This window comes from Cyclopterus lumpus, chromosome 16, assembly GCF_009769545.1.
Source record: "Cyclopterus lumpus isolate fCycLum1 chromosome 16, fCycLum1.pri, whole genome shotgun sequence".
Classification (NCBI taxonomy): Eukaryota; Metazoa; Chordata; class Actinopteri; order Perciformes; family Cyclopteridae; genus Cyclopterus; species Cyclopterus lumpus.
The window spans coordinates 11,664,881-11,685,738 of NC_046981.1; the positions used below are offsets into that span (position 1 = coordinate 11,664,881).

General features: G+C 43.3%; 2 protein-coding genes across 2 annotated transcripts; both read left to right on the forward strand.

Moving 5' to 3' along the window:
• Positions 1-1,359: 1,359 nt before the first annotated feature.
• dbpb (D site albumin promoter binding protein b) lies at positions 1,360-9,891 on the forward strand. Its single transcript, XM_034553678.1, has 5 exons — positions 1,360-2,003; positions 2,165-2,458; positions 3,164-3,643; positions 7,067-7,317; positions 8,314-9,891. The coding sequence occupies exons 2-5, from the start codon at positions 2,269-2,271 to the stop codon at positions 8,527-8,529; spliced, it is 1,137 nt and encodes a 378-aa protein (XP_034409569.1). The 5' UTR covers positions 1,360-2,003; positions 2,165-2,268; the 3' UTR covers positions 8,530-9,891.
• A 1,697-nt stretch (positions 9,892-11,588) lies between these two features.
• On the forward strand, positions 11,589-20,679 carry ntd5 (ntl-dependent gene 5). Its single transcript, XM_034554453.1, has 8 exons — positions 11,589-11,704; positions 12,885-13,019; positions 13,315-13,506; positions 17,406-17,532; positions 18,568-18,644; positions 19,428-19,610; positions 19,819-20,016; positions 20,155-20,679. The coding sequence occupies exons 1-8, from the start codon at positions 11,635-11,637 to the stop codon at positions 20,235-20,237; spliced, it is 1,065 nt and encodes a 354-aa protein (XP_034410344.1). The 5' UTR covers positions 11,589-11,634; the 3' UTR covers positions 20,238-20,679.
• Positions 20,680-20,858: the final 179 nt, after the last annotated feature.

Genomic DNA, 20,858 nt, shown 5'->3' on the forward strand with positions numbered 1-20,858 from the left:
AGGCTGAGTGTTGTATGACTGTGTGAATTATGTGCCTCCTTTCATCTGTTTACTACAAGATTAACTACAAAGTAAACACAATGCTTGAGTACCATTCGGTAGTCTCACTGAATTCCACATCAATGATTTCATGGTAAAAATATATGGGAAAGAATAGATATTGACACATTTATGCAGTTAATGGTAGATTAATCTGAAACCGTAAGACACTTTAATGAGTAACACTAACCAAAATGTTTTGGATGTACGTACTGTTAGACCGTGAAGTAAAAATAGTAATTAGTATATTATAAAATGACTGAAAAGTCACAACTTTGTTTGCATTCAGATTGATGACAAGATCCATGTGGCTTTTTTTTTTTTCAAACAACAAAGATATTATGATTTAGACCCACTGTTGTTTTAAGTTTCCAGGTGTCTACAATCCGAGGAGCCCACAGCTCGACAAAACGTACAGTTTGATAGTTTTATTAAAAATAAAAGCAGGCCCGTGAAGGGGCCCTCGAGCCCAGTACAGTCCTGTTACATGTAATATCCATGGATTCTGTGGATATGGAGCTGTAGGGGGACTTGAGTCCGTCAGCTGTTTACTTGTCAACTTCTACGTATCCACGTCTGAAACCCCCACAAAGGTGAGCTCCTGTGGCGTGCGATGTTGTGCATGTGCTCCACAACTGTACAGTAGACCAGACAGCCATCGCGCTTTTTGTGTTTCGAACTGGTCTCACGCGGCAGTGGCATGCACTGAGGGGAATCCGAGCGGGCAGGTTTATTCGACCTATTTCTGTCCAATAGGCGCTCGTCGTGGGCGGAGCGACGAGTCTCCAAAGCCAATCGGAGCCAGAGCCGCGAGCGCACAGGCATCGGCTGCGCGTGCCTCATACACGTGAGCTGGAACAGCTATTGTACGCCGGGAGGCAACGTGCCGAAACGTTCCTCTCGCCTGAAAAAACGGCACAGTCACGTTTTCTGTGGATTACAAGGGAACTGAAAAAGCCATGCTGCACTACCTGATTATTACAGAATGCCCACCACTATGGTTGAATAGAGATGTGCAAAGGCTTGAGCCAGTGATCCCGAGCATGAATACGCCTGTGATGTCAAGGTTTACTAGTTTAAAGACCGTGTCGTCATACCAAATATAATACTACTTTATGTCGTGATTGCTGCAGCAAAGCCAAACTGGTGGAACCCACTGACAGCTCAACAAACAGCTCGCTGTGCTCGAGGTGTGGCACGAGGGAAGGTGTGTCTCATAAATTAAAAGAGAATTGAGAGATCTGTTTAATCCGGGCCCCGCCTCCTCGCGCCTCACTCGCTTGTTCTGTGAGGTGTGACGTCACGTGAACTGCCCGTGTCAGTTCCAGCTGAGAGAGAGAGAGAGAGAGAGAAAGAGAGAGAGAGAGAGAGAGAAAGAGAGAGAGAGAGAGAGAGAGGACGATCGGACGTGGAAGTCGCGCGGCCCAAACAGACCTAAGCCCGTGCGCCCGTGACTGGATCCACCGGATGCAAAAAAAAAAGTACAGACAGAGAAAGAGGAAACGACCCCCTCCTCCCCCCGACGGACAGCAGAGCGCGACAGCAGAGGAGAGAAACACCAATACAACTTGTCATCTGACCAATACAGTCACTGCTCTCGTCGCTGTGTGTGTGTGTGTGTGTGTGTTTTTGTACACCGTTTTGTTGTTTTGACGGAGGTCTGCTTTGCAACTATTTTGGGACCTTATTTGTGATTGCCGGACGATTAACTCGGGATATTATTCTACAAGTTTTAATTGTACAATTTTCCTGTCCGCGGGTTTCGTTGTCATTTGACGTTTTTGTATATTGATTATGGACAGTATTCTTTCTCAGATAGTCTGAGTGTCCCGCCCACACTGGCCCTCTTGAGAATAACAGCTTGATCCACTGAAGCGTTTTAACAACATTCAACTGCAATGGAATATTTCGATGAAAATATTTCTGCAAGGAAATAAGGAACTCTGCACAACCTCACGTGAAAGGTAACTCAATTTAAGTTTTCAAAGTATGATTGATCTGCGTCATTAACTTGTAATTACGTTACAATGGTTGCTTTATTCTGCATGGACTCTTCTCAAAACTATCTCTCTCTCTTTCTCCACCCCCGTACCTCCCTCCTGCACACAAACACACTCGCGCGCAGTCATCCAGCATACTCGTCCTATTGGTCGGCTCCCCGGTCTGTTAGCCACGCCCCTTCAAGTGCCCCCAGCAGGCCTATCTTTCTACGACCCCATCTGGCCCAGGATGTCCAGGCAGCTCACCCAGCTTCCGAACCCCGACCTCCCAGCTGGCACAAGCCCACAGTTTGGAAGTTGTACCCAGCCTGCAGGCTCCCTCACAGGGACGCAACTCAACTCTATGGCAGGTCTTAAATCCCTCCTGCAGCACCCCATGAAGGGAGACCAACGTTTAAAACCCCCATGTGATGCAAAAGGTGAGACCCTCTCTCATTTGATGAACTGATACTATGTGACATTGCTGTTTGTGTTGAATGGACAGCACAAGCACCTGTCCAATATGTGCAATGACAGCATGAATAAGTCATACCCATCCCTTCCACCTACTGATGCAGTTATTAATACACATTTGCAACATTATTATATAACAAACATTCCATTTGTCTTATTTCATCGCACAGAAGTGTGATGCACCGTCACACAGACATTCACGATGACTCTTCCATGACCCTGATGAGTATTCACCTGGATTGTAATCCCCGCTGCGCCTTCAAATTAGGATCCAGATTACAATGCTCGCTAACAGGGTTTGGTTTAGCTGTAATGCTGTGCAGTTTCCAAAACGTGCCTTCAAGTATTGTGAGATTTGTTCAGGAGCTTATGCATGTGTTATGACAACAAATTGGTTTTGGCTCTTGCTTAATGCTGCAATTCGGCGACCATCTGGTCCATCTGCGAGTGTGTACTTGTGTGTGGGACATCGTATAAAAGGGAGATTTTGAAGAAGCGCCTCTCATGAATACACCTGCCAACCGAAACCGAGTATGTTGAGTTGATGTTAGCATCCACTGACTAAAATGTCTCCAGAAAACCTTTCTGTGATCGAACTCTCTTGTGTCCTGAAAGTTGTTCTTAATAATCTTCAATGTGTTCTTGTGATTCTGCTCTCTTATCTCTGGTAGACAAAGAGAGGCTGGACGTTGATGAGGACTCCAGTGGAGTGTGCCCCGTGAGGAATGGCAGTGGAATAGGCAACAGTACTAACAGTAATGGCGGTGGAGGAGGAAGTGGAGGAGGAGGTGGTCCTTCAGGTAGTGGTGGAAATGGAGGAGGAAGTTTTAACCAGTTCTTGGGGCCCCTTTTGTGGGATCGCACCCTGCCTGCGGATGGGGGCCTCTTTCAGCTTCAGTACATGGACTTGGAGGAGTTTCTGACCGAAAATGGAATGGGCAGCATGCATAATAACAACAGCTCCAGTTCAGCCCAGATCCCCTCACAGAGCTCCCAGTCAGCCGTGCCCAACCAGAGCTCCCAGTGCCTACCGCCCTCATCCCCACCTGGCTCTTCATCTTCATCACCTTCTCCCTCTTCTTCCCCATCGCTCATTGGTTTGGAGGTGGCTCAGCCGCAGAGCCTTGGAGGTGGAAATGACTGTTTGCATGGTGAGTTCACTTACATGGACCCTTTTGTTCTTAACTGAACCAGAGAGTAAAAAGTGACCGAGGACAGTTCGTTTTTTAAGGTTTCTCCTTATCAGCTCAAAACCTCAATATCATGGAAGAGGGTTCTGCAAACGTTGCAGAGTTGAGAAGCTGAAAGAGACAAATTGTGCCCTGATATGAGACTAGTACACCCCACAATTAATAATGTTTTATATGTGATGAAGGTTACATGGAGCGCTTTTAATGTTCCCTCAGGCTTGTGATTCAGCACTTTAACTCTGCGTTTTACGACAAACACATTGGTGACCAAGCATTTCTTTCCTGACCTCGGGGGTCAAACTGAAGGCAGGCGTTACGGTCACATGGCTCGACACGCAAAGTCAACTTGAAAAGAGAAAACACAGACTATAATGGCTGCTTAGCAATGTGGGACATATGTTTGTAGTACAGTGCAGTGCTACAAGTTAGGTGTGGAGGAAAGAGACAAAGAAAGGTGGGAGATTTGAAAGAAAGAAAGTCCTGAGCTATTTGACGAGTCAATCTCACAAGGAGGTTTGGTGGAGATCGGCATGTGATTTGTGTACTGCAGTGTACAACACAATCAGCATTCAGTCCCAGCCCATTACAAATGTGCAGCAGGGTCACAACAGTACTAAGAGAGAGTGAGAGGGAGGGAGGGAGGGAGGGAGGGAGAGAGAGAGAGAGAGAGATCGAGGGAGGGAGGGAGAGAGAGAAAGAGAGAGAGAGAGAGAGAGAGAGAGAGGGAGGGAGGGAGGGAGGGAGAGAGAGAGAGAGAGCGAGAGAGAGGGAGGGAGGGAGAGAGAGAGAGAGAGAGAGAGAGGGAGGGAGGGAGGGAGGGAGAGAAATAGAGAGATAGAGAAAGAGAGAGAGAGAGGGGAGTCTTTGCGGTTGCGTGTCTTTAAATCTCTCCCCACTTCACACGCCACAGCCATGTGTGCGCGTCGGTACACGTGCGGAGGCTGTGAGTACTGGAGTGAGAGAACTAGAGGCGGGGCCAGTAGACACGGGGGAGGAGCCCACAGGAGGAGGGACATGCAGAGCAACAGGAAGAGTTTCCCCTCTGCTGCTGGACTTCAAACGGGGACATTTGATCACAGATGAATGACATTAGGTGTACTGATATCCAGAGGAGAATGTTCTGCTGTATGGGATGTTGACGCAGGGCATTTAAGTGACAAAGTACATGTTTATAGACTCTGATAATGCATTTATAGTGCATGATAAAGTCCCGTGCATTTATACGACAGTCCCTTTATATTCACATCTTGAAACCGTTTGAGATTCCAACTACAAAACAGAATGGGAAATTAGCATAATTCATTGAAAGTGGAGAAGTTATGGTCTAAAAGTTCATATATTATTATGCGGCTGAGATGACTTTATTAAAGTTGAGTGAATAATTCTCATCAGCTCTCCTGAAGCTTGTAACTTAAGAAGATGTATTGTAATCAGCAGCATCATAAAGGTGCCCAATAAACAGTTGCTTCATAAATATTGAACGGAGCAACACCTAACAACCTATGACTATGTAAGGTACCCAAGCAGCAGTGGAGCTACTGTTGGCCTTCACAACAGCCCCCGGGCCTTCTGCCTCAGGAATGCATTTGTACAAGTGCCGAACTGTGTGCAGTCACATATTTGCCAATTCCTAAAAAGCAAAAGTCTCCTGTTCTCTCAAGGTTGAAACACGTGGACGTTGAATGTGCCAAATCAACTTTGTAAAGGCTGCTTTTCAGAGCTTTTCACAAAGCTGGGAGAGGTAACAATGTACCACAGGAGGGCTGAGGGTTTTCATTCCAACCAAACACTACACCAGGCGGTTGCTCTGACTTGTTCCTGCTGTCGGGTTTATGCAGCATGAACCATTACAGTCTTCTGGTTTAGACAGAGGAAAACGTGCATCATTTCTGGCCTCTGTGGCACTTGGTTGCGGACAGTATCCACACTTAAAGATGCAGCGTCTGTTTAGACCTCCTGATTATGTGTTCTGGGACATGCTTGACTTCCTCTTGGTGCCTGTGAAAGCGCTCTTTAATTAGTTTTGCTGTCATTGTGGAACATAGGAACATCACAAGGGAACACCTGGTGTGAAAACATGCTTCCCACAATACCTGGCCATTATACAGCCATTCGTCATGTGATAGTTGCTCATGTATTACAGATCTACAGATAGCATGTTTAACAGGTGGCAACACATGGCAATGGTTTTATTTTTCCCCAGCATACAAACTGCCTGTAAATGTAGTTTATTTTTGCCCTTAAAACCAGATTGTGTACTTTTTGTTTGTTTACACATAATAATACATTAACTATAAGCGTGGTGGAATTAAAGGCACACAGGTTTTCGTTAAGACTGTGGTCACTTGTAAGTGTGAGATAACAATGCTGACTGAAGTTCTCTGTGTTGGTCATATAATGTAACAGTAATGTAACTATTTAAAGGTTGCCTTTGTTAATAGTTGAACTTATCAGATCAATCTTGAGATATAAGAACAGTCAATGGAGGATTTAGGCTCTTATAGGGAAGCAAAGTCAGTTTGAATGAGGAGCATTGGGCCTTAAAGGGGGTGGGTTGAGGTATAGCCCTATACTGGCCCCACTTAAAGAAACTGGGGGGGGGGGGCGTTACACAACATTTCAGCTTTTAGATTTCTCTTTTGCTATTAAGTTCTGGATGTTGGCTTTAGTTTGCTATTATTTGGAGTATTGCTTATTAATAATAGCTAATATCATGCACCAGTTGAAGGAATATAATTCACGTGGTTGTGGTTATGGTTATGTGTCAGTTTGTCAAAACACTGGTTTCCACTGTACACTGAACATCAATACCATACTAACTCTTATGGTTTGATTATATTATGACAGTTTGATGGTGTGTAATAAATCATATGCATATCAGTGATTCTTTGATCTAACCGAGGGTGCAGTACTTTATACAAAAGACAAAAGATACAATTATTCAAAAGTATATAATGGACCAGCCAGAGCTTTACATTGACAGTATCTCTCACTACAACAACTTGTAGCTTCTTGATATATGTTTATCTGTATGCTATAAATAAGATGTATTATATTATATAACTGGGTCTAGTAAAACCCCAGAATATTCTGAAAAGACAACCGTGTCCCTGAAAACCAAACTGTCCATGAAAGCTGTTTGAAAAACATCCTCAGTTCTTTGGAAAAAGTTAAGGGCGAAGGAATGTTGTTTGTTGTTTATAACAGGGAGAAAGTAGCTCTCTGCTTCCACCTGGCGGTCAGCATGATGTACTGTTGCATGCGTTTTTACTGCTGTCATCAGCTGCTCTGTTGAAGTTCGACAATGTCATTGATTTCATTTCAGGAGAGATGTATTTCAGCGAAAAGCAAGTAAAACCAGGTTGTTCTTCTCTCTGATTGCAGGGAGTCAGACCAGTATGAACGACTCCTGTGAGTCCCCCTCTTCTTCCTCCTCGTCCTCCTGTCCTCCTCTGCTGACGCCCACGGACAGCGGTCCAGACGGGAACGGCATGTACGACATGGATTCTTCGGACATGGATATGTCTAACCAGCCGAACTACGACCCCAGGAGGCACTCCTTCAGTGAAGAGGAACTCAAGCCACAGCCGATGATCAAGAAGGCCCGCAAGATCCTGGTGCCCGAGGGCTTGAAGGTGAGTCTGAAGACGTCGCTGCTCATTCAGGTCCGTCAGTTTGCACCTTAAGAGAAAAGTAATTGAATGAAATAAGAACTTTTATTTGTATTGTACCCTTCACAAGAACCGCAGCCCAAAGTGCCTTACACATAAAAACAAGGAAAGGAATTACAAATAAAACCACATTTATAAATAGAATAAAAAGAAGATACAATATTATAAGAAATTGAATACATACATAACATAAAATGGATAATAAAACCCACTGAACAATAATAATACAATCAGTATCCATGTTTTCAGGATTCACACATCAATAAATACTACAGATACAACAGGTCTCTTCTTGGTTCTTTTCTTTTCCATGTCAGTGTTGAAGAAATGCTTATTTTGTCCGACCAACAACCCAAAACCTAAACATAATTAACTTATAATGATACATCAAAGAGCAATGCAGCAAATCCTAACATTTGAGAAGCTAGAACCATCTTTTTTCCTCGATTGAAAACCGCTAATGGTCATAGTTCTAATTCTCAGGTATACATCATTGAATCCATTCAAGAGCAGAAATGACTTGGGAATACTTTTCAAAATTGATTAATTAATAAGAAAATAGGACCATACAGGGGACGTGGCTAATATTTAGCACTTTAAACAAAAATAAAAGCATCAAAGAAGCAGGTTAGTAACAAAAGAGCAACCAAATAGAATTGACTAAATCTAAATAACATCACCAAAACCCAGTTCTGAGCAACCTCTGAAGATGAAGCATGTGAAAGGAACATGTCCCACACTCATTCATGGCCAAACACCCACATTACCAACAACAAGATAGGAGCTCGGCTGAGCAAGAATACCACACGCTTCTTAAGAAGCAAGTCTCACCATTCATTGATTATTCTATTGAAGTACCACTACCGAGTAGTTCATTCATTCTGATCAAACAAGTTACATTAAATGATCCAATTGGCAGATTAATAATCAAAGTGCTCTATTCTTTGTGTCCTCTGTTAGGATGAGAAGTACTGGACCAGGAGGTATAAAAACAATGAAGCAGCAAAGCGTTCCCGAGATGCTCGCCGTCTCAAGGAGAACCAAATATCTGTGCGTGCCGCCTACCTGGAGAGAGAGAACGCCGCCCTCCGACAGGAAGTGGCCGAGATCCGGAAGGAACTGGGCCGCTGTCGCAACATCCTTAGTAAATACGAGAACCGTCTCGCTGACCAGTGATGAAGATGTGGAGCAAAATCGGAAAGAGGAGGAATATAAGCTGGATTAAATTTAAGACTCTTGGGGTGGCACGATGGACAGAATGGGGTCAGGAAAATGATGATGATGATGATGCTGATGATGATGATGATGATGATTATGATGATGAATGTAAAAGACAAGGGGAAGATTTGCCTATTGAAGCTCAGGTGTCTTGTTTTGTTGAGGTGTCAACTCTTAAAAGTGAAAGACGGAGAGAATAATTTAACAGATGAAAAGACGTGACTTTTAAGAGTTTTGTTATTGGAGAATTGTATATTTTTATAATACTTAAGAAAAATTAGATGGAGAGCAAATTTGGAGAATAATTTTGTATATTTTCTACATAGAGACGGGAGAAAGCTATGGTAAATATCTTTTTATTATAGAGGAGTCAGGAGATGTTTAACAGGTGGTCAGCCATCGATGGGTATTTTTCGACTTGATTATTATAGTCAGGATGCAGCAGCAGGGGCGAGGACGCATGTAACAATTGTAATATAGAGAGCAAAAATTATCTATAATCGTATAGTTCAACATTTTTGTGGATTTTATTCAAGCACTTAATTTTTCTTCCTGTTATGTTTCTGTCACTGGGAATGGGCATGCTAGAGAGACGAAAGGAGAGAGGAGACACCGTGTCAACAGTCTCGTGCGTTCTGCTTTAATTGAACAGCATCCTCCTTTTCGTTAATTAACTTAAACTCAGCAATATTATTTCTTTGTACTTTGAGCTTAACTTTCTGCGATTGGTACATCTTTCACGAGTCCGTACTCTTATCTTTGACTCGATCTATTTCTCTCTATCCCGGCTGAGTGCTTTAAATCTACTCTGGTGTCTCGTCCTATCTCACCTACGCTGGTGAAAGCCTGTTGTGATGCCCCGGGTAACTCTGCTCCCTCTTGATCCTCTCTTTTGAATTGTTGGGACGTTTCTCTTCCTCTGTTTCTATATCCGACTGCTCTATTTCGGTCCACTCTCACTTACAGCCAATCCCCTCACAGTTATGTGCGAACTCTTCCCATAACATGTTGTCCCCATGTCTCTCTTGTACCTCGTGGTACACAGACTAGGTACATCTCAGTGTTGTATTGTGTTCTAAAATAGTAATTCCCAGTAAAACATCGCACATCGTTACTTTACTGTACTTTATGAACACACTTTGATTAGCATTGTTATGGTGGGGGGGAGACATGTTGTTGTATATTGGATAGGCCTATACTATTTTGTGTATTTGATGTATTCCAGGAGATGGGTTCAATACCCCCATTGAGTGGAATGGTGTTAATTTCTCAGATTTCTGGGAGAAATAAAAGCCAAAATTTCCTATATTGATCCACAAAGCTTGTTACTATTTAGTGCTTTTTTCAATACTGCTCCTTCCTTACTGTTTACTCCTTTTATTACTCTTTACTTTTTACTGTATCTAAAGATGTCTCTGTGTATCCACACCACCTACACACGGAGCATGGTACACTATGTTATGTTCCTGGGGAAGGACGACTAGTGATAGAGTGTGATTTTAAATCCCTTAATGACCATGATGAATAGTTACCATTTCTGGTATTTATTATTGTTATGATTCTGATGATTATCCCTCTTGTTGTTGCTGTTCTATATTATTGAATGATTTTCTTTCTTTGGATGAACGTGATCCGTTGCACCTTGAACCAACTCTGATCTTCAATGTTCCTCAGAAAGACTATTCAAATGAAAAAAAACTAAACCCTCACTCTGTTATTTGCATCCTGTCCCAGACCTCCAGATATTACTCACTCCTACTGCGGACACTACTGCCACCGTGTTTTCCAAACGCGTGGCTCAATAACTTGAACATGATATTCATGCTTACTTTACCTTTTGTGACGACCTCTTCTGTTCCCCAGCGGTGTACGGACTATGCACACTATCAATACGCTCCCTCTTGGTTTATTTCAGCCTTTATCACCTCAATCAGTGATTGTTTGCTCTCCCAACAGGATTTAGTCTCTAATATCCTCACAGATGTGATTGGTAAATCTTTTAGTGACTCTAATTGAACTACAACTGCCCTGCTGCATCAGTGGTGTCCAGCCCACTCCATGCTGGTTATTTGGATGTAGTCAAGATTTTTCCAAAAACACCAATAAAAGATTGTTCTCATTCACTACTGCTTTGCTCGGCTCTGCTGTTTCATCACAATTTTAATTGTGTTGTTGTTGTTGTGGTTGTGAAAGCTTTTCTTTAGCCTTGTGTGCCTGCATTTTGAACTAAATCCAAGTGTTTACCACCGAGAGAATAGGCAGCAGAGGTCACATTTAATTTATCAAGCTTGATAAGGCGACTGTAATATGTGGTGAAATGTCCCCAGACTTGTTTTGATATCCTCCCTGTTTGTTCTCATTGGGTGCATTCCTTTGACAGACGAAGCGGTCCAAATGTGCATTCTTGCCCAACAACGCTACTTCCCTTGCAAATGACAATGTGGTACAAAATGAAAACCATACTTTGGTGTTTCATTTTTACCTGTTTACTTAAGATTTCTGTAAAAATAATCTAAAACAAACTAAAAACCTGTCAATGACAGAGATCTGAGGAAGATATTAAGGAGAATACTAATTAAATAAAACTAAAATACCCTTTCCCTTAAAGTAAATGCACTCAATGTTTATCACAAATCAGATGGATCCTCAGTTAGAATACTTAATTGTGAAGAGGGAATTCATTCGAAATAAGTGTGTGTACTGAATTATTGAATCTATAAGTCTCAACCGGTTGCGATGTTGGATGCGTAGGAGAGCATCTGATATCAGAAGAAGTTCATCAACTTCCTCGGTTGTTAGAATTCCTTGTTTATTGTGTGCGTGGGTGTGTGTGTGTGTGTGTGTGTGTGTACATATCGGCCCCTTTATCTGCTAATTCAACTGAAATGGGTGAAAGGTCCTTCAGCCTGGAATTTTCCCCAATGTTCTCTTCCTCAACGCAAACCAGATGTGTGTTCCTGGTAGTACCCCCCACCCAACCACCCACCCACCCTTTGTTCCCCTTCCTTAAAATGCTGTGTCTGCACACCCCTCCCTCATATCGTCTGAGGTCTGGCTTCAAGGATGGACTGTGCCCTGCTGCTGCTGCTGTCCCTCTGGGCTCTGACTGGAGAGGTGTCCCCACAGGAATCAGGTAGGCCCTGTGACTCCAGCCCTCACTCACACCTGGGAGGGCTCTGAGCCTGAGCACACACGATGGACGCAGCTGGACTATCACTAAATACTCTGGACTTTCCTCTTTTTTGCTTTGTTGCTCTGCAGATTGTATTTGAATGTAAAGATGATCATATCAGGACTTGGGACGGGGCAATAATCAGTTCAACAGCTGCACTTTAAAATGCAATGGACTAATAAATAAGGCCGTTTGGATGGTTGATGATTATAGTGCTGACTGAAAAGAAGTTAGTTGAATTGATAATGTTCATGATGAATTAGACAAATGTTATAGTTGGGATTTCCAATACCCCACTAAACATTGGTAAGTCCCGTAAGTCCTTTAATTAAGTATGTTTTCTGTGGTTTTTGTTTGAGTTGTTTTTTAATTATGGGATCCCATATCTGATTATTGGCCTTTCACACACCCTCAAAGGAGAGTCTCGGACCTCCATAACTCCAGTTTCATGATGTGCAGTAACTTTGGATGGTTCTAATATCATAGCTGCTACATGTATGCACAGTTCACCATGTCCATGCTATTCAGGGATGATAATGTGTGTTTGTGGTCACATGGCTTTGGGCAGAGTCAATACAGTGGCAACACAAAAATGAATAATAGGGAACCCTGTCCGACTCACCCCTTTCCCCCTTCTCTCCCCCTCAAATGTTCTGCACATTGAGGGTGTGTCGATGTTGGCAACGTTGCAAAGTAACATAAGTGGGGAATTAGTTTTTATGGTATATGATGGAATACATATGGAGAAGGCAGGGAAATGAGGAGGGGTTACAGAATATTCCTACACACTGATTCTGTTTAAATATTACTTTCTACATTTTTGACAAACTTACTCATCTTGATAAAACACACAAAACACTTTTCGCAGAAGCACGACAACACTCACTTTCCTGTAAAAATACAAGATAGCTGAATGTCAAAGTGCAATAAAGCCTTCCACCTAAATACTTACTCATCTGGCAACCTGGGTGGCAACTGTTGGCCCGGCCACCCACAGTGAATTCCCATTCCTTGAAACAGAAAACAAAGCAGAGTTGGCAAACACAATCTCATTAGAGCCCTTAGCGTTTGCATTTTTTTACGAGGGGAAGAAGCTAACAAAGGGACATTTACTGTGATGTTATGTGTGGTACCACAACAGGGTTGTGTCCGGATAGACTTCTGGGAGAGGAGAGCAGGAGGACGTGTCCTCGGCCCTGCAAAGCTGACCGGGACTGTGGCAACAAGCGCCAGTGCCTGTGTGACGGCCAGTGTGGTCTCAGCTGTGTGGCTCCAGGTAACGATGTGTATGCATGTGTGTCTTCAGTTGTCACTGTGAACACTATTGTGGGCTGTGTGTGCGTGTGTGTGTGTGTGTGTGTGTGTCTAAACGCAGCTGTACCAATATACATCTGTGTGTGTTTTCCTGGAAAATAAAAGCCTTGGTCGTGCACAAAGTGTCAGTGCTGATCCTGAGCTTCGTGTTATGTGGTGCGTTGTAAAAGTGGGTGAATGCATCGTCTAGTTATACGGCCTCATTAGTGCCATTTGAACAATGCAGCTCATTCTGAGATCGTCTCTTTTCTCCTCAGGTCGGACTTGTCCCTGGCCTCTGCCCCCCAGTGAAAACTCAGAGGCTCGCCTCCTCTCTCCCACTCACTCCTTTTCCGCCCTGCTTGAAGTGCGCTGCAAGCCAGGCTTCGCGTTGCCCAATGGCTTGGATGCCAGTATTCGCCGTTGTCAAGGCGACCGACAATGGAGTGGGGATGAGCCCATCTGCACAGGTGGGTTTGAGTTCGACAGCAAAATGTTCTTTCTCGCTTCACGTCAGCTTTTCTAACAATGAATTCATAACAATGTTACTGTGGTATTTGTTACTTTCTCAAATGTAATATTGTCTCTGTTCTTTCACCAAAGCAGCAGTTTGACGGCATGTGTACAGTTCATGTGTTTAGGTCCATGATGGGGGCGAGGATTACACCTATAGCTTTTATTGTGAATTAGTGGTTATGCAATGCAGTCAGACAGAAAGAGAGAGAGAGACAGACAGACAGACAGACAGAAATAGAGAGAGAGACAGACAGACAGAGATAGAGAGACAGACAGACAGACAGACAGAAAGAGAGAGAGAGAGAGACAGACAGACAGACAGAAAGAGAGAGAGAGAGAGAGAGACAGACAGACAGACAGACAGAAAGAGAGAGAAAGAGAGAGACAGACAGACAGAGATAGAGAGAGAGTCAGACAGAAAGAGAGAGAGACAGACATACAGAAAGAGAGCGAGAGAGACAGAAAGTGAGAGAGAGACAGACAGAAAGAGAGAGAGAGAGAGAGAGAGAGAGAGAGAGAGAGAGAGAGAGAGAGAGAGAGAGAGAGAGAGAGATTCAGGAATGAAACCTGTCTGTGGTTGTGTCGGCCGAGACATTGCACAACTGGGACCTATTCTCCTAATCACCATAGCAACCAGAGCTTTAGTTGTTCATATTGGCTGTAGGAAGATTTTATAGATGAACTGTTGATAATTTAAAGAGGAGAGGAAAGCTGAACAAACCTGTGTGTGTATGAAGATCATATGGATGCACATGGACGTGTGTGTGGTGTTTGCAGTACACCACAGCCCATTCATTTATATTGTATGTTTCTATACATGTGTAGTTAACTCTGTTTGTTCATTCTGTGGACCATGTTACATCATCAGACTTCAAATTAGACTGTAAGGTGTATTCAGTTGTAGATTATGTGAAATGGCAATACAATACACAAACCCAAATTATTTATATCAAGATGAATCACAACTTCTTGAACACAGTTTCAATACAAATCTAAGATTATAAATGAATCGTAAGCGTTACTCTTGTGTTTGCCCGAGATCTTGTGCAATCTTTTAATTAACCTAAAACTGACATGTGACCAGTTTTGATTTAAAGATGCACTTATCTCGGCCAAAGGGGCCCGAACAGAGAGGTCAACACATTTAAACAAAAGCATAGCTGACAAAGGACACAAAGGACCTAGTGTCTGAAAGTTAATTTACAACCAAAGTACTTCTGAGCCCCGAGATTAACATGCGGTTCAGTCTGTTTCAACTTCCCGTTGGTCTAAATATAGAACAACAACAAAAAGATACATCTGAATAAGTGGCCCTCAAAAGGCAAAATGTGTTGAGCCGCCTTATGACTGCTGTGCCATGAAGTAAAGCCATCAATACTTCTGAGTGTCTCGACTCATCTCATCAACACACAGTCAACCTGACATCTCTGAAAAGAACAATACACTCCGTGGGTCTGAGTCCTGCATTAATCAAACGCCATGGAGCTACAGTAAATATGCTTTCTTAGGAATCCTCAACCCTGCTGGGTCTCACGCTCCTGATTTTGTATCTGTTCAAAGATGTTAAATAAGGATACGAGTCTCAGCGTTGTCTCTTTCTCGTAGAGTATATCCTCCTGCTGAGAGACAGGCAGAAGGTAGGTGGGTTTTGAACGTGTGTGAGCGCTTGTATTGTGTGTGTCCTTTGCATGTGTGTTAGAGTGTGAGTCGAGCTCCTTCATGCCTGTTGAGAGGCCGTGGGCGGCCGATCACTGTCAAAGTGGCACAGAGCGGGTGTGAATGTGCGTCTGCCATGAGTGTGTGTGTGTTTGTGTGTGTGTGTGTGTGCGTGTTTTTGGGAGAGAGGTAGAGAGGTAGAATTTTTTCTGTATACATTAGATGTGTATGTGTTTGGGGGGGCGGATTGCACATGTGTAAGTGTGTGTGTGTGTGTGTGTGTGTGTGGGCGACAGATCACAGTCAGGAGAGTCAGAGAGCTCTCTTGCTCATGCTGCTCGAGGCCTTTCTGTTCCCTGCTCTCCTCTCCTCTGCTCTCTTCTCTCGTCCTCTTTTCCTCTCATTTCTTTCTCCTCTCATCCTCTTCCATATGAGGCCTCTGATAAGGTCTCTCTACAATGGGAGCCAAGGACAAGCATGCAGCCCGAGGCTATTTGGTTTGTGATGCGTGCTGCATCTGTGTGTGTGTGTGTGTGTGTGTGTGTGGGGGAGAAAAACACAAGTAAAAACACAAACCTTTTACATCTCTGGGCTCAATCAGATTGTTGTGTATCTTCTACATTGTGGATCTTTCAAAAATCCCTGTTTTGTAATTTTTTTTTGAAAAAGATGAATTTGATATACCTGCTTCATCGCAGTTTGGTGCAGCAGCGTGTGTAGGTGGCAGCGGTAGAAGAGGCAGGAGAAGGGCGATATGTGAAAACAGAACTGAGCTTCGGGCTCTCATCTGCAGCCAAACAAGACTCGTAACTCTCCCTCTCCCATAGGTCCCTTTACATTCTTATATTAACGTTTCTCGGTTTCGGATACCTAAGACAGCCCTCAGGCAAGAGCTGCCTCTTCCTTTCAAAGCCGCATTCAGCTCCGAAACCCCTCGCTTGATGGAGCTCGGGTCGCTCCAGCTTCTCTCCAAGCACCACTCTTGATATTTATATTTCCACAAGCGTGAGGCACTCAAAACTTCCAGGAATGAGCAGTGCCAGGTGTTATACAATCACGGATATATAGCTGTGAGCTTCACCTGCTGATCGCACTTTGATTTATTACCTAAGAAGGGTTATTTCAACTTAAATAGAACAAGACATGGAGTGTAATGCCTCTGTGTTTTACAAAATAAATAGAAACCCTGGTTAACACGGTTCAAAGGAGGCCTTCTCTCCTCGCTACTGGTTGTCACCTGCTGAATCACATCCACACCTTTCAGCCGCATGCTGATTCCGTTGTGTTTTCTGTGTTGGTGTTTGTAATCGTGGACATGTATTGGATCGTGTTTATGTCTTTGAAACACAAATGCACATTAAGTGTTTTCACTGAGGAGCTTCACACACGTCATTGTCGATTCAGGGCAGTGGCAGGAATTATTCAGATCCTTTACTTCGTAAAAGTAGTAATACGACAATGTGAAAGTACTCCCCTACAAGTAAGATATATATACGTGTCAACAGCTATTATTCCTCTGGTAGGTTAAACAGATAATGAATGATCATATTATAAGACACAGTTGTAATGATATATAAAATGCAGCCTTATGAAACACTTAAAATGTCCTTATATCGGCTCATCCGATGCTAAATAGAGGGATTTAAAGTAAAGTGTTACTGTGATTTAATATTTAAATAATTATGAGCATTTAAGTGCAGTAGTCGAGAAGGAGCTTTAATAATTTTACACCGTTTGGTAGTAATCTGTGACAATGCACAATATGTTAAAAAAAGATTCATAGGTTTTGTGATTATAGTTTTAATCTGCAAAGTAACTAGTCATCATGTGGAGTAAAAAAGTACCATATTTGCAACTGAACTGCTGCAGAAGTGAGGAACATTATTAAAACTATTAATTTGATTTGATTAATTTGGATTTACTCAAGCGAAGTAAAGTACCTTAAAATTGTACTTTCGTACAGAACTAATCCACCGAGGCACATTCCTCACTGCTATGGGGAGATGCAACCTCACTGATGAAAAATATTACATAAAAGTAACTGAAGGCTGGTCTGACTGCTTTTCTGCTGGCTTGGGTATATTTCTTCTTTAATGCAGGACCAGTACTTGTGCTGAAGTATTTTTAACAGTACTTTCACTGAAGCAAAGGACCTGCCAATACATTCTTCAACCTTTTGTTCTTCTTTGACCAACAGAGACTCTGTCATCTGAAGAACCTGCTGCTGCCCAAACCTGCCCTCTGCCCGAGGAGATCATCAACACCTTCAGCATCCAGGGCGACGCTACAGCAGGAACTTCTATCCGCTACACCTGCCGGTCTGGGTGAGAGATGGGGGATGGTGGGAGGTTAAGCGAGTGCGTGGGCAGAGGCTATGAAAACCTAAAATGATTCGAAGGTACAAATGGAGGAAGTGAGAAGACGGGGATGGAGTGTGAAGATGAGGCATGAAGCGGAGGGATGGCTTGATTACAGGAGAGCTGTGATGGAAGAAGTCCTCTTTTCTTAAGTAAAAGTACCAACACAACATTAAACATGACTTTAATTTGAAATCCTACTTAAATACAAAGTACTAACAAATAAATACTTATTCTGCAGAAAAATGACAGATATATCAAATCTGACAGTCATAGAGACTGAGGTATTTATGCATATGCTGAATTTTACTGCTGTAGCCAGTTGGGGCTACATAAGTAATATAAGTAAAATAGCAGTATATATATATATATATATATATATATATATATATATATATATATATATATATATATATATATATATATACACACAGTTTATCACTTCAATCCAGTGAATCCTGATCTGTTGTCTGGCCCCATTCAAAGGCTCACAAGATAATTTTTATCTTAAAATGTTATAAGTGTATCATTTTATTTTTATTTTTATGGAAAGTCCTAAACCGAAAAGTAACTAATAACTACAGCTGTGAGATAAATGTAGCGAAGTAAAAGTAAAGGAGTAGAGGTATGAAGTAGCATAAGACTGAAATACTCAACTAAAGCATTTCAAAATTGTGAGAAAGTACCTGAGTAAATGAACTTAGTTACTTCCCACAGCTGTGGGAGAGGTGTTGGGGAATGTTTAGTGATTAGCGATGAATGGCAGGGAATTCATTTTGATCTCCTCGCTGAATATCTCTCCATTGAGCTAACTAGGTCATTACAGTCTATCTTGTATTGACTTCCCTTTACACACTGACTCATCCACATGATAAGACGAGCCAGAGTGGATGTCAGCCAGAACTGTGCACACAATTCAGACACTCGGAAAGAGATAGACAGAGTGTAAAAGAGAAACCATCTGCCATCTGTCTCCATCACGCTCTCGCTTCTCTCCTGCAGGGCCGATATAGTGGGGAGCAGTGAAAACTTCTGTCAGGATAATCAAACCTGGCAGGATCCTCACCCCATCTGTAAAAGTAAGAGCATTGTATGTTGCACAAGCCGTGTGTGTGTATGTGTGTGTGTGTGTGAGCAGGTATGTGTGTGCATCTTTCAAGGTTAGCAGGAGAGATGTGTGAGTGAATGGACTGAGGGACTGTTGACCTTGTATGGATGTTCATGTATTTGTTGTGTGCATTACGTTCACATGTTGGTGCAGATATGCACCCAAAAAAAAGAAATAGAAGAAGAGTGAATTAAAGAAGGAGACAGACAGAAAAACACGAACCCCATCAAGTGTTCACGTTTCATCACCTACTGCTCTATTTCGTAGTTATTTTCTGCCATCTTGTGGCCAGACCTGGCATTGCATGGCCTGCTGCTGTTGAAAGGAAGTAAGGATAAGAAGCAGAGAAAAAGGACATTGTTGCAGTTTCAAGATTCCGGGTTAAAGGTGCAATAAACAGGATGCAGACCATTAATATAGCTGCAAACAACTATTTACTATGTAAAGATATAGTGGAGTAATCTCGACCTGTGCAGAGAAGGACCTTGCTTTCCCTCCGAGTGTGTTGTTGTCCGAGCTGCTCCTTGCTTTGTTGACAAAGCCGGGTTTGTTGCGTGTGCTTTTAGCTGTTAACGTCGTCCTGAATGACGTTGTCGTCGTAGAAGTGGCGGTTCCCCCTCCGGCAGCACTGTTAGCGCTGTTAGCTCCCGATCTCGTATCAAAGACCACCTTTGAGACCAGTAAATCAGGGGCTCTCTGATAAATGTTAGTGCATCCCCTGAATAAGCAGACGGATAATGTGCTCTTCTCTTAGAAGTGTACTGCCAGCCTCCTCGAGAGGTGGAGCAGGGCTACGTGGTGGCTGTCCAGAAGACTGAATATGAAGTTGGCTTTGACATCCACTACCTCTGTAAAAAGAACTTCCTGCTGGATGGACCCCAGAAGGTCACCTGCCTGTCGAATGGGAGCTGGAGTGCATCACCGCCACACTGCAGAGGTGAGGAATGTTTTAATGATTTTGACACGTTTAAATAAGGATGTATTTAAGCCATTACAAAACTTTCTTGCAGATGTCATTGCACCTTCAAAAACAATGCTATAAAATGTGCATTGTACACACATCCAGTGTCCTTGATACTAACAAGTGTCCACATACAAGCCAGAATGTGTATCACACTTTCATACCTCGTTGATCTTTCTCACAGCTCGCTGTCTCATCCCTGCTGAGCGAAGCCGCGTGGTGGTCGGCGGAGTGAAGCGCTGGCCCTTTGACGTGACAGATGCCGTGGTTCCTCACGGGGAACATGTGACGTTCTACTGCAGACACCCTAGTAAGCAGTGCAGCTTCATTGCAACCCAGGCCTGCTTTGATGGAAAGCTGCAGCCGCCAGCCTGCTACCTTGGTAAACACCCTGGACCTCCCACACAGGCCTTCTGCTGTCTGGATCTGTTTCAGCATGTCAGTCAGAATAATATGAGGGGTGTTGATTCACATTATTTACCTTTTTGCAATTTCCCTGCACCTTGTCTTTGTTCTTCAGAGCCCACGTGGTTGCAGTTCAAACTCTTCCCTCACCGGCTGGTCTCAGAGATTGAAGTGTGCGAGCCGAATGACGTGGAGTGAAGACCTTGACCGGTCCGACACTCATGACACTGTGTCGCACCGTGAACACCTTCTGACACTCAGCATCACCCTTAAACTATCGGTGTTAAGACGTATTCGTGGCTCCTGTGCTTGTGGCTTCACGGTGGTTGAACAGTGCCTGTGGCCTTTGTCCCCATCTCATCCTCTCAAACTAATTATAATCTGCCGACCCCTCAAGTATTACCTTGATCCTCGTCCAGCTCGAGCCAATGCATCCATGTGAGGATGCATATATAAAGCATGAAAACACCCTATATCACATGCTTGCTCACTGTGGCTTAATAACTCATAACGGCTCGACTCTGTGACATTTCACTGTGTGTGGTCTTTCTTTTCCTTCTGTTGACGCATCAAGTCTTGAGGCTTGTAAGTTTTTTTTAATTTTTTTTTATCGATGTGAAATAAAGTGATGTCAAATCGGGCTCGCTCCCTGACTTTCTTTACGCGACACACGAAGTCCTCCTTCCTCCCTCCTCGTGCCTCCTCGGGCTGCAGGTTCAACGTACTCATAGGCTGAACATGGCTACTGGTCGGACCCGGTAGGCTGCGACACCATAGCAACTCCCCTTGACCCCTCCCTCCCTCGGCATTCGCAGCATC

What these genes read in the sequence shown, in the direction of transcription:
- ntd5 (XM_034554453.1), top strand. Translation starts at nt 11,635, where the DNA reads ATGGACTGTGCCCTGCTGCTGCTGCTGTCCCTCTGGGCTCTGACTGGA. An exon ending in GGATGAGCCCATCTGCACAG is followed by an intron (nt 13,507 to 17,405) that starts GTGGGTTTGAGT and finishes TTTGACCAACAG; the next exon opens with AGACTCTGTCATCTGAAGAA. An exon ending in ATCACCGCCACACTGCAGAG is followed by an intron (nt 19,611 to 19,818) that starts GTGAGGAATGTT and finishes TCTTTCTCACAG; the next exon opens with CTCGCTGTCTCATCCCTGCT.
- dbpb (XM_034553678.1), top strand. Translation starts at nt 2,269, where the DNA reads ATGTCCAGGCAGCTCACCCAGCTTCCGAACCCCGACCTCCCAGCTGGC. An exon ending in ACCCCCATGTGATGCAAAAG is followed by an intron (nt 2,459 to 3,163) that starts GTGAGACCCTCT and finishes TATCTCTGGTAG; the next exon opens with ACAAAGAGAGGCTGGACGTT. An exon ending in TGGAAATGACTGTTTGCATG is followed by an intron (nt 3,644 to 7,066) that starts GTGAGTTCACTT and finishes CTCTGATTGCAG; the next exon opens with GGAGTCAGACCAGTATGAAC.